Here is a 12,197-nt window from a genome sequence, read left to right on the forward strand (position 1 = left end):
CCGTCTAGCCGACTCCCTGATCATCAACTGGGCCGAGCAGTTGATGTCGGCAGGCGTCTCCCCTGGGCTGGCAGGCCAGGAAGGGGAAAGGGCTGACCGCTACGTCGCTAACCAGGCAGGCTGCTGTGAAAGCGGGTGGGGTGACGTGCTCCAAGGTGGCGGGGGGGAGGAGGGGGGCAGCCCGCATGCGTCAACTGGGTCGGTCTTCACCTTGCAGCAGGGTCTGGGCACGACCAAGACGCGGCGGTTCATCGTTGGCCTCTGTGTCGGAGCTGACTCGTCTGGGTATGATATCTGCCGGCAGTCTCCAGGACACCTTTCGCAGGTCCAGGTCCTCACCGACCAGTTGGACATGCTTCCAACGCAAGCCTTGTGTTGGGGGGTGGGGGGGGTGGGAAGCAGGCAAGCACGATGGCGTGTTGGTGGGGGGGCTCGCTGGCCGGCGGGGTTTCGTTAAAGCGGGGGGGGGGGGGGTGGAGAGTGATGGAGCATGCAGGGGGCAGGCAGGAAGAGCCGGGCAGTTTGGGCTCAGGAGCGGAGGGGGGGACACCTCAGAACACATTGCAGAACCGGTCGACCCACATCCAAATCAACAGCATGCAGGGGGCAGGCTTTCAGAGCCGTATTCAGGACAATTAAGGGATGTGAGAGATTTCAGGTACTCCAGGCACCTCTGCAGCTGTCTCTGAACAGAGCGCTGTGAATCGGCCTTAATCGGTCTCGCGTGGAGCGTCCCTGCACACGGCTGACCGGCGTTCAGGTGCGAACACAGCGATTAAACAATCGGCAGGGGTGTCAAAGCAAAGGCTGCGACAGGCACCTTTCTTAACCCACCCAAGTGAAGCGGAATACGATTGGGGCCCAGAGCAGGGCGATTTCAGACACCCTGACAGATTCCTCCTAGAGCAGCTTCTCCCTTTGCAGTAGCATATGGCAGCGTTTCAAGGTTGACAGCAACTCCTTGCTCAGCAGACCATGACCATTCATTTCCCAAGGAAGTTCAGTTGAAAAGTGAAACAACATCTGTGGCGGAAGCTTCAGTAAGAGGACTGATATTGAATAATAAAAAAAACCATTCAATGTGTCCAGCATCCCATCCAAGCTACAACAAAGTCGCTAATAATATCAAGCTATAATACATACTGGGTGTGGATGTAGGCTGGGAACAGACAGGAATCAATGATGTAAGATAAATAAATCTGCTCTGCTGAGAATTGGATCTATCTTTTTTTTGTATCATTTTGTAACTCACAAACTCACAGCAGAGGGAAATGATTTTTTATATCAGTTATCGCTTTCCAAAAGTAGCTTATTTGAATTACAATTTTTCATTTTTCAGTCAATAACTCATTCATATTATATATTTGTGCTCATGCTACTTGTCTTCTCTGTGATTGTGAGAATTCCCCTGCAGACAAACGTGTAGAGGCGTTCAGCGTCATGACCCATCTGCAATGCAGTGGGCTGCGGGCTGCAGTTCCACACCAACCTTCGTCGGAGGCGCTGGACCTGCCCCCCGGGGACCGCAGCACGTCGCTGCTGTACATCAAGTAGCTGTCGTAGCCCTCGCCTGCCTCTGCGTCGACGATGGGGATGTCAGGGATGATGGGGACTGTGGAGATAAGGCAGGGGGACAGGCTGAGGGTTACGCAGAGGGAGAATGAAACATCCTACACGGTACTGTACTAAAATCTCAGGCTGCCAGAGGAGATGTTTGTGCTGGTGCAGAGCAATCACTTCATGTCTGCTGAAGTGCGCCAGGTTAACCATTTCAAACCCTCTCCTGAAGTCTCCACAGTACCTCCAGTCACCATCCAATATGTATATCCACGTGTTTGTTGAATTCACCCATTAGTGCGTCTTGTTTGGTTAATCAGTACCTCACAATGTTATTTCACTAATTCAGTTAATTAAATCAATTAAATGAGCTATTGGTGACATACCAATTAAGCAGAATGGCTGGAATTCTTCTAACCATTCAACACGATGTCAAGAACATTTTAGAGAACACGAGAAACTTTTTTTTCTCCAATATTAAAACATGTTTTTCCCCCTGAAATATACACTTACTACTAAAATAACCCACTTTAAGCAAAATTTCCTTTTGCACAGTACTGAACAAAACCAAAATGTGAGACATTAACTATTTTACATGTATACATAGAGTATATCTTATGCAGTTTGTCTCACTCTGGTCTCGGGACCCCGGCCACCACCCCCTCCCCCGATCACGCATCACGGTGCCCTTACTGGACATGGGTCTGTTTGGCTGGGTGGCCAGGTTGATGGTGGCATCCCTGTGGGGGCCCCAGCCGACGTTGTTGCACGCACGCACGTTGTAGCAGTAGGTCTGGGAGGGCTGGAGGTTCTCAATCAGGAGCATTCGCTTCCTGGGGTTGTCGATTTTCACCTTCTTGGTGGGGCCCATGGGCTCTGCGGGGCAGCGTACGTCAAGAATCCACTGTCACAGGGAATTTACTTCAAACAAAGGGCACGGTTTCTCTGGGGTTTGAGGAGTATCTGTGTAGTGTACACAATGCCTACATAAACACAAACAGAGTGAGTATCTGTGTAGAGTATAAGACACCTACAAATAAACACACAGGGTGGGTATCCGTGTAGAGTATAACACACCTATGGGTATAAATAAATACACAGGGTGAGTATCTGTATAGAGTATAACACACCTATGAGTATAAACAAACACACAGGGTGAGTATCTGTATAGAGTATAACACACCTATGAGTATAAATAAACACACAGGGTGGGTATCCGTGTAGAGTATAACACACCTATGAGTATAAACAAACACACAGGGTGAGTATCTGTATAGAGTATAACACACCTATGAGTATAAATAAACACACAGGGTGAGTATCTGTGTAGAGTATAACACACCTATGAGTATAAATAAACACACAGGGTGAGTATCTGTGTAGAGTATAACACACCTAAGAGTATAAATAAACACACAGGGTGAGTATCTGTATAGAGTATAACACACCTATGAGTATAAATAAACACACAGGGTGAGTATCTGTGTAGAGTATAACACACCTAAGAGTATAAATAAACACACAATGTGAGTATCTGTGTAGAGTAAGACACATAAATAAATTCACATGGAGATGGAGTTGGTATATAGCATGCACACACAGTAAAGCAAGCCTGTATAAGGAGGTATACAACAAATATAAAGTCCAGAGACAATATGAGGAGTTTTCTGCGGTGAGCAATGTATGCAGAGAAGGCTGCTTACTGTTGTTCTCGTCGATGGGCGTGTAGGTGACCTCGTAAGCGGTGATAATGCCGTTGGTCTCGGCCGGCTCTGCCCAGCTCAGCTGAGTGACCGTGGGGCTGATGACGTTAAACGCAAGTCTGCCAGGCTCACCGGGCACTGGTGGGGAGAGAACGTCTCAGAGGGTTCTGGCAAGCTGAGGGGAGCTCCTTAAAGGGGGCGGTCAGCTTACCGTCCTCCTGCGTCTGACACTGCACCACGCTGCTGTACTGTCCGTTGCCCATGCTGTTGTAACCACACACCCGCATCTCATAGTCGCAATATGGGTACAGGTTAGTCAGCTCTGCTTGTGTCTTCTTACAGTCGATGACCTGGGCGTCAGCCTCTGGGTCGCCCTGAATCCAGTACTTCACCTGAGAACACAGATAGCCATGCGTTGTAAACTCAGCACTTACAGAAGAATTGGACCAGCTGAGTGCCTCTCTCAGGGATACTGGCTGCAGCTGCCTCACCTTGTACCCAAAGGGATTGCCAGGTAGGGCAGCCCAGTTGAGGCGGATGGTTCTGGGACCAGTGGCAGCGGCTTTAATGTCACCAGGAGGGACCAGCCGTCCCCCGGGAGACTGTGCTGTCTGCGGGAATATTTCCATAAGCTCTGGTCCATCCCCTGTGCATTAGGGACCAAACATGGTTCTTGTTAAGTTCTCATGTGAAGCTTCCACAGTCTGCAGTACTTATGAAATTAAACATAATGGTCTTGCTCCATAACAAATGTGCACCTTGCTCCTGGTTCGTCTAAAATACTCTAAATATAATTCTTTAATTTCATGAAAACCTGCGTACTATCATGAGGACTTACCGGAGTCTGAGACGTTGACGAGGGTCGTCTTCTTGTCCCCCAGGATAGTGTTGCTGCTGGGGTCATACATCTCCAGTTGGAAGGTCTCGGCCTTGACGGGGCCAGGATGCGCCCGGGGCTTGATCACCACGTTCTTCTGTGATTCACCGGGGGCGAAGTTGAGGGCACCTTGCAGATTGAAGCGTGAGGCTTTGCGCGTGCGCCAGTGCACCGTGGCCGGGGTGTCCAGGTTGGTGGTGCGCTGCACAGGAACAGAGTACTCCGCATCGGCGATGTTGAACGTCTGAGTGCTCTTCTTGAACGCCACGACACTTGGCTCTGCGTGTGGCACAAAGGGAGTATTATTAGACAAATGACTGGTCCTCGTGACAACCTATACTCTAAAAGAGGTGAACATCAGTGAAATGAGTGCCTTTCTTTGGATGATAATGTTCGTAGTGTTGGCTGGCTGGTGTTTTACCTGAGCTATCCATAATGGTGACGGTGGTGCGGGGGTATCTGCCCAACTTAGCCCCTTGGCGTGGATTGGTGAGATCCATGACAAACTGCTTGACCTGCTTTTCACCCAAGAGGGAGTCATCCTCGCTCCATTCCAGGAGCTTCACCGGAATCATCTTCTGAACTTCCCCAGGCAAAAAGGTCAGGTCCCCTTCCATGGAAATATAATCCTGTAGGCACAACAAGGAAGAGGAGACAGATGAGGAGACAGACTAAAGCAGTTTGATTCTATGTGTTACGTGAATCATGTTTGAAACTTATTTAATGTGATGCAATGAAAGTGAATTAAAATCAGCACAAGGGGAAACGGGGTGAGTAGGGTTAGTATATAAGTGTGTGTGTGAGTGAGTGAGTGTGTGCACATTCCTCACCTTCTTGTCCTTGGCAGTGAGGTCACGGGTGCGGTAGGTGACTTGGGTTTGTCCATCCTCATAGATTTCACGGTTAACGGGGATGTTGGCAACCTTTTCCTGTCGACTGTAGGAGTAGGATGGTTGGAGGAAAGTCAGGATGCTCTTGGCTGGGGGATGTAGACACAGAACAGTGATAAAACTGTGATAAAACCCATAATATGCAAACAGCTCACAGTGAAGGAACAGATAATGAAGCTTCACTATGAGGAATAATTAGTGTGGCTTAGTTGACTTTAAATAGCTATAGAAGACAAATGTTTATTATTATGAGATACTAAAAAGTTGTCATATTCTGTTGAGCATTACAGGCTACAAGGCTAGGGGTCAAAGGTCAGTGAAGTCAGCCGATCCTCACCATGCTCCTTGATGACAGTGATGTTGACGAAACGACGGCCAATCTCAGCGATGCCAATGGGCACATCCAGGGCCTCCACGCGCAGCTGCTTCTTGTCATCGTCCTCGTCCTTTATGAAGAGGGGCACGCGCACGTCCACAGACTCCACCCCCTCCTGCATCTCCACTGCCCCTTTTGCCTCTGGCCAATTACAGGAAGATTCATGCTAACGTGCTGAAAGGCTTGTGTACATGCACATCGACTCCATATATTCATTCTCAGTTATAACCCGTCCTTGTGTGTGATCCTGCAGCTTAACAAGTTGAGTATTGTGTTAACAATGCATAGGCTGTGGGTTCAAATCCTAGGAAACACACATAATTCTTCCCTCTACTATAAACCGCTTTAGATAAATGAAAAAAAAAATATATATATATGCATTCAAATTTATCGATGCTCCTGTAGTTCTGACCTCTGTCTGTAGCCACCGTGTAGTAGCCAGGCACCACCTTGAGGTCACTAAAGGTGCCGGCCTGGACCGACTTCTCCGTCAGGTTGACGATGTCGTTGTAGGCGGCCCGGGGGGCAGGCAGAACTGTGTCCACCACTGTGTGATTCTGCCTGTGGGTGAAGAACATATCTCTATATATGCTTCTGTTATTATTATTCAATTTATTTCATTTCTAACCACTGCGATTATTACCTTTTACCAGCATTTGGTTGCATCCTGAAAAAGAAAATATTAAATATCAGAAACAAGCAAAACAGAGACCGATGCTGTTTGTTTTGATAAAAAAAAAAAAAAAAAAAAAAACTTATAACGTCCATATCTCTGTTCTGCAACATGATCATAAAGTTTCCTCTACTGAGCTGCACATAATTACCCAAAACACAGGTCTTCCCAGTTTCTGCCACTAGGGTGTAACCCTGTGAGCTATTATTGCATGTCGCTATATGGCCATGTTGTCCCCACTGCCTCACCTAAAAATAGTCTTCTTCACCATCTGCGCTCCAGGGATCTGCTTGTAGACTTCATTGAGCTGTGAGAGGACAGTGAGAGTGAGATATCACATGACCAGGTGACAGCCAATGAGCAACGCCTTTCATACGAGCTCCTTCTGGACGGTTCAGGCTAACAGCAGACGCACATGGCAGATAGATAAACCCCCACTAGTTAAAGTCACTGCACTCACATTGTCCTCCACATCCTTGCACAGCACCTCTGTGTCCCGAGCATCAGGGTGGGACAGGCTGTCGGTGAACAGGCGGTTAAGCCGCAGGGAGATGGGGTACTGGACTGGAGGGGGACACCAGCAACAAAGGGAAAAAAGAGCAGAAACCAGCCATGTCAAGAAAATTATTGTTGTTGATAGGCATTCTGTATATTTTACTTGAATAGTTTATTTTTAACCCAGTCCTTGTTTATTAGCTATTGACTATCTTATATTTTCACCACTTAATAGTTTAGCAGTAAAGACCAAGCTGCTTCAAAATACTAACTAAAGGCAGTGAGGTCAACTGACCTAAGTAGGTGCATTTTAATCAAGGTATTATGACTGGTCTATAAGTTCCTATGTATAGTTTTCCACATGGTTGATGTGGGGAGTAGCCTAGAAGCACAAAATCAAAGTGGCCACAAGAACTTGAGGTTTGATGTTTTCTTGCCACCTGTTGTCGACATGCCGAAAGCAGCTACGGTGAGTTTCAGTCAGATGTTTTGTTGCTCGGCAATAAGCCCACCCAGAATGCACCTCTCAATGTGCTTTGCAATGCTACTAGAGCTAAGCTGCTTTGGGTAAAAGCAGTTAAAGATAACGCGTATCAGAATAAAGCACTGTGGGAACTCACTGGTCTCCTTCGGGCTGGGTACCACCTGGGCCTGGGGGTGGCTGGCTCCCCGGTGCACATTGTCCGTGATCTTCCAGCGGACCACATCGGTGCTTTTGGGCGGGCCGGTGCGCAAGAGCGGCGTATCAAGGTGGTCAGAAGCCAGTGTAGACTGCCGTAGCATATATTGATCTTCCTTAAAGCCCACCACACGGCCTGTGGACGCAATACACCATTACACATCCAGGCCTATTCTACATCATCAACCTAGGTGCTCACAAAGAGACACTCACACCCACTGCCTTTCTTATTCACTCATCAACCATTGTTTAATGAAAATTATCTGAATACAGGGAATATCCAACAAACATACCTCTTGCACAGCATGGCAACAGAGCAAGGCATTCCTAAGAGATGGACAAAAAAGAAATCTCATTAGCATTCCAGATAATTCCATTCTTACAAAATCACAGGCAGGCAGAATTGGGGAAAGCCTCCCCGCTCCACAGGCCAAACGAGGAATGTTGATGTCTATGTGATGGAGTGTGGAGTGGATCACAAGATGAGGGTGTGACTATGAGCATGTGGTAGGTGGAGCCCTTGAATCCTGGACCTGGTGGTATGGGGTAGGTGGAATGTTCAGGTTCAGAAAGAACAAATCCAGACCAAATCCAAACAAACAGTTGAGTATGAAGAGTTACATTCACAGAGTACTTAATTGATTGAGACAAAATCTTGGTCTGGATTTGTACTTTCTGAACCCGGACTTTCCACCTCTGCGTGGGACAGCAGGCGTGGTGGGGGGGAGTGGTGGCGGTGAGGAGATACCCTGCAGCATCTGCAGTGCTTCCAGCAGCAGAGCAGCAGCAGGCCCAGTAGCAGCATCAGGAACATGATCAGGGGGATCAGCCAGAGAAAAGCCCCAGGTGGACATTCTGCAAGACACACACAGGGCAAGATCCTTCACTATTAGGGCGACCAGACAATCCATGTCAGGGAGGACACTTTGAGTTAGGACAGGTTTGTAAACTACCATTTCAATTAAAAGGACCTGGATTTCACGTCAGCACTGAGTTCCTCCTGTGTGCTGATTGGTCAGTCTCCTGTAATCATGCACGTGTCACTAATTCTAATGTGAAAGAGCTGGATGAGTAATTCAAGGAAAGAAACCAAAACACAAAAATAACTGTCCAAGCATAGGAGCCTTTCAATTTTAAACTAGTTTGTAAACCCTAAAGTAGCTCAAAATGTCCTCCCTGACATGGATTATCCGATTCACCATGACAACAGAATCCTTCTTAACCGGCTAATGCCAAATAACTTGCTTAACCGGAGATCCCCTGTTGGGTGTGAGACAGCGGCCTGCTGATCAATGCTACACGCATGCAAATGAAGACACACATTAATTTTAATTTAATTTAATATAATGTTCAAACAGTGACAGCAGCTCACCCTTCTTCTTGAGCACCTGGACTTCATCCTTCTCGCCGGGGTTGCTGGAGAACAGCACAGAGTAGTGGAAAGTGCAGTCGTCGTCCTCGTCTCGGAAGCTGCACGTCTCGATGGCATCCTTGCCTGTGGACACATGACATGGAGACCCACTGATTTGTGGAGAGGAGCTCAGAAATAACAAGCAGATTATGGATCTGATGACGAGGAAGAACGGGCTGCTCCAGTCCTTGAGGGCCACCAGGTGGGTTGTTATCTATTTATTTATTTATTTTGCAATCTTTATTCAAAGTTAAAAGCGATCACTTTCTGACTCCGGTTACCTGGTGTTACCCTCAATCCAGTAGTTGACTGACAGGTAAACCTGTAGCTCTCAAAGTGTGGAGCTGATCCGGTAAGCCAGAGGTGGCCAATCTTATCCACAAAGGGCCAGTGTGTATGCAGGGCTTTAGGTCAGCTGATCAAACGCAGGTGTGATCAAACCCAGGTGTGAGGACCCTTCAGCTAATCAGTCCTCTAATTAATAATCTAATTAGGGAGTTGCAATGAAACCTGGATAAGATGGGCCACTTCTGCAGTAAGTTAAAGGTGAAATGACTGACTGTCGGGGAGCTTGTCCACCATGGTGATCTTAAAGGGACAGCCGTCACACTTATCCCCCTTCCGCTCCCCAGTCTTCCACGCCTGGCACTGAACACAGCTCCGCTTGTCCTCGCACATTCCCAGCTGGGCCTGGAGGGAGTGTCAATAAGGCGAGAAGGAGAATCGCTCAGAAAGGGCCAATTCCACCACTGGTCTATCCCTGTCAGCACAGCAAGGCCAAAAAGACAGCTTTTCCCCCACAAATGTCGGGACTGTCCCATATAGTGTCATACTTTGCATATGGTGTGTTTGTATATGTGCCTACATGTGTTTCTAAATTCAGGGACACCGTAAATGGAGGGGGGATATGCTGCTCTTGCAGTGGCAGTGGAATGGTTAGTTAAATCGACAGCAGTGGAGTATTCAAGCTGATGTCAGCCTAGGACCCCCAGATTAATCGGCCCCTGACTGTATAAGCTGTACAGCTGGATGAATGACATTTTGCTAAATGACATTTCACTGCTCTGTATGCAGTAACAATAAAGGCTCTTATCTTATATCTTATTTCACACATTTCACATGGAAGCCCCGCATGTGCTGCTTTAGTTATGTTATTTCTATGGGGAAAAGCCTAATCTTTCATCTTTTAGCCTTTAATCTTTTTAGTTTTTTGATTGCAGTCACATATTTTCATTAAATTGACTTTCCCTTTGCAGGGACCGAAAAAATGGTCCAAATGACATCAAAGTAACAGGTTTTTATCACAACTGTGGGGACATCTAGTCCCCACAATGTAATATACACAAAACACACTTGCACACATACACAGACAATGAGCACACCATCTGCGCACTGTTTTTGATCACCTGGAAACCGATTTCGCAGGTCGGGCCAAGATCAGTCCGGGAACTTTCACAGTGACATCGTCCACACTTACAGTAACCACGTCCACTGCAGATCCCCTGTGGTGGATCGAGGGAAAGCGAGACGTAAGTTTCAAGAACCAAAAGCCATGGAATTTCTGTCACGTTGATATAATTCTGCTATGAACATTTTAGCTGATAAGCAGCAGGGTAAGAACTCAACAGATAAGACTGAGAGTCTTAGACGCTGACAGGAGGCCGGCTGGCTGGCAGCTCTCACCCCTTCGTTGTCCACACAGGTGTCGTTACTCTTGGGACACTCACAAGCAGCTCCTTCCCAGCCTTCCTCACAAGCACAGCTGCCCATATAGCAGCGCCCGCGATCTGTACAGGGACACAGACACGAGCACAGACACGAACACAGACACGAACACAGACACGAGCACAGACACGAACACAGACACGAACACAGACACGAACACAGACACGAACACAGACACGAGCACAGACACGAACACAGACACGAACACAGACACGAACACAGACACGAACACAGACACGAGCACAGACACGAGCACAGACACGAGCACAGACACGAGCACAGACACGAACACACACACTCACGGTGTCAACAGCCTGCGTGACATCAGCAAAAAGCTCATAAAAAGAAACTTAAAGTACACTCCACTGGTGAACAGACAACCATCTAGAAAATATAACCACAAAGCTCTGACTCCCAACAGTTCTTGGGGGCTGATATGTATACAGTTACATGCCCTCCCTGATTCAAGGTTTTATTCACTATATCTAATTTAGGGCATCTCTAAGTCCAGTGGGTTAGCCAGAAAGTTGACGCTGGGTGGGCCATGATGAAATCAAGGTTTGCAAAAACTGAACCATAATAACTTAATGTGAGTCTATAACAACCATTGCTGTCGTTCCTTAAAGACCAAGCCTATGACCAGTGTCACATTGTATTTAGGGTCGCCACTTTCAATTTGAAGAAAAAAGGGACGACCATTTTCAAATTTCATTTGGGCGTGGAAACTGAGGTTTTGGGTGGCCTTGGTCTCACCTCAGTCTAATGGAGCTCTTCCACTGCCACCAAGACCCGAGCCGTACCGCGAACTGACAGTTTTCCATCCTGTGAGCCCCAAACCGTACCTACACCCACTAAACCAAGCTGGTTGTGCTACCTCCACCTGACTGGTCAAAATGCACAGAGATCTGCGTCGATTTGCACGCATTTTCTGAAGGAGAAAAGGGCATATTCTATATATTATTCACTGTTAGTAGTATCACACATCTTGATGTATTGATGTATTCCTGATAACTTGGAACTTGAAAGTTTCCAACCTCCTACATAAAAAATACTAATAACTAGAGGTGGATAGTTCAGGTCCAGACAGCAAAAATCCAGACCAAGATTTTGTTTCAACCAACCAGTTGAGTACTCTGTGACTCTTTATACTAAACTGGTTCTGTATAGAACAGCTGAACGGAATGAATTTGTAATGCAGATTTATACAAGGGAATGCTAATTCCACCAGCGTTTGATGGTAACATAAGACGGCAATTCTCAGAGACGTGCTAGCGGATTCTGGCACATAGTAAATCATGATGTACACCGTGTGAACAGTAAATAAGCGTCTCTTCAGTTTTATGTCACTGTCAGTCTCCAAACCTGGCAACACCTTTACCGAGCCGACCATTCTGCAGTGGAAAATCAAAGCGTGCTGTGACTGCGCTGTAACTGCGCTGTAACTAGTGTCTCTCCGTGGTATGGGTCAGGTACGGCTTGATTTATGAATGCCAGTGGAAAAACGCCATAAGACAGAAAACACACTCGCTCTTCAGAAAAACCCCAATTCCAAACGATATCTTAAAAGTGAAACCTTAACTGCCCTTTCCCCCTGCTCACCGTTGCACAGGAACCCCCCAAACCGCTGGCACTGGGACTTGTCAAATTGACAGTAGGGGCCCTCGTACTGGTGGGGGTGGTGGCAGGTGCAGGTCCCGCACTGGCAGTCCCCTTTTCCCGAGCAGACCTCGCCCGTGCTAGAATTGGTGCACTTTCTGTTATCCAAGGAGGACACTGCCGCAGAGCAGTTACAGAAGGCACCCAGCCTGGAA

The 12,197-nt window shown here is 47.4% G+C and overlaps 1 protein-coding gene across 3 annotated transcripts in view; it reads right to left on the reverse strand.

Annotated features, from left to right (window-relative positions):
- The window catches only part of itgb4 (integrin, beta 4), a 30,359-nt gene that overhangs the window by 6,503 nt on the left and 11,659 nt on the right, over positions 1–12,197 (reverse strand). For all 3 annotated transcript variants that reach the window (XM_072712231.1, XM_023836868.2, XM_023836869.2), the window contains exons 13-33: positions 11,986–12,191; positions 10,345–10,448; positions 10,068–10,163; positions 9,222–9,351; positions 8,623–8,745; positions 7,999–8,105; positions 7,544–7,577; positions 7,192–7,386; positions 6,537–6,640; positions 6,325–6,383; positions 6,047–6,070; positions 5,816–5,964; positions 5,365–5,544; positions 4,968–5,116; positions 4,559–4,766; positions 4,099–4,416; positions 3,752–3,906; positions 3,472–3,652; positions 3,261–3,398; positions 2,251–2,433; positions 1,490–1,612 (exon numbers count right to left, since the gene is read on the reverse strand). In XM_072712231.1, coding sequence (XP_072568332.1) covers positions 1,490–1,612; positions 2,251–2,433; positions 3,261–3,398; positions 3,472–3,652; positions 3,752–3,906; positions 4,099–4,416; positions 4,559–4,766; positions 4,968–5,116; positions 5,365–5,544; positions 5,816–5,964; positions 6,047–6,070; positions 6,325–6,383; positions 6,537–6,640; positions 7,192–7,386; positions 7,544–7,577; positions 7,999–8,105; positions 8,623–8,745; positions 9,222–9,351; positions 10,068–10,163; positions 10,345–10,448; positions 11,986–12,191 — 2,966 coding nt within the window. The remainder of the gene's footprint in view (positions 1–1,489; positions 1,613–2,250; positions 2,434–3,260; positions 3,399–3,471; positions 3,653–3,751; positions 3,907–4,098; positions 4,417–4,558; positions 4,767–4,967; positions 5,117–5,364; positions 5,545–5,815; positions 5,965–6,046; positions 6,071–6,324; positions 6,384–6,536; positions 6,641–7,191; positions 7,387–7,543; positions 7,578–7,998; positions 8,106–8,622; positions 8,746–9,221; positions 9,352–10,067; positions 10,164–10,344; positions 10,449–11,985; positions 12,192–12,197) is intronic.

The sequence above is a fragment of the Paramormyrops kingsleyae genome, chromosome 5 (assembly GCF_048594095.1).
Source record: "Paramormyrops kingsleyae isolate MSU_618 chromosome 5, PKINGS_0.4, whole genome shotgun sequence".
In the NCBI taxonomy this organism is placed as follows: Eukaryota; Metazoa; Chordata; class Actinopteri; order Osteoglossiformes; family Mormyridae; genus Paramormyrops; species Paramormyrops kingsleyae.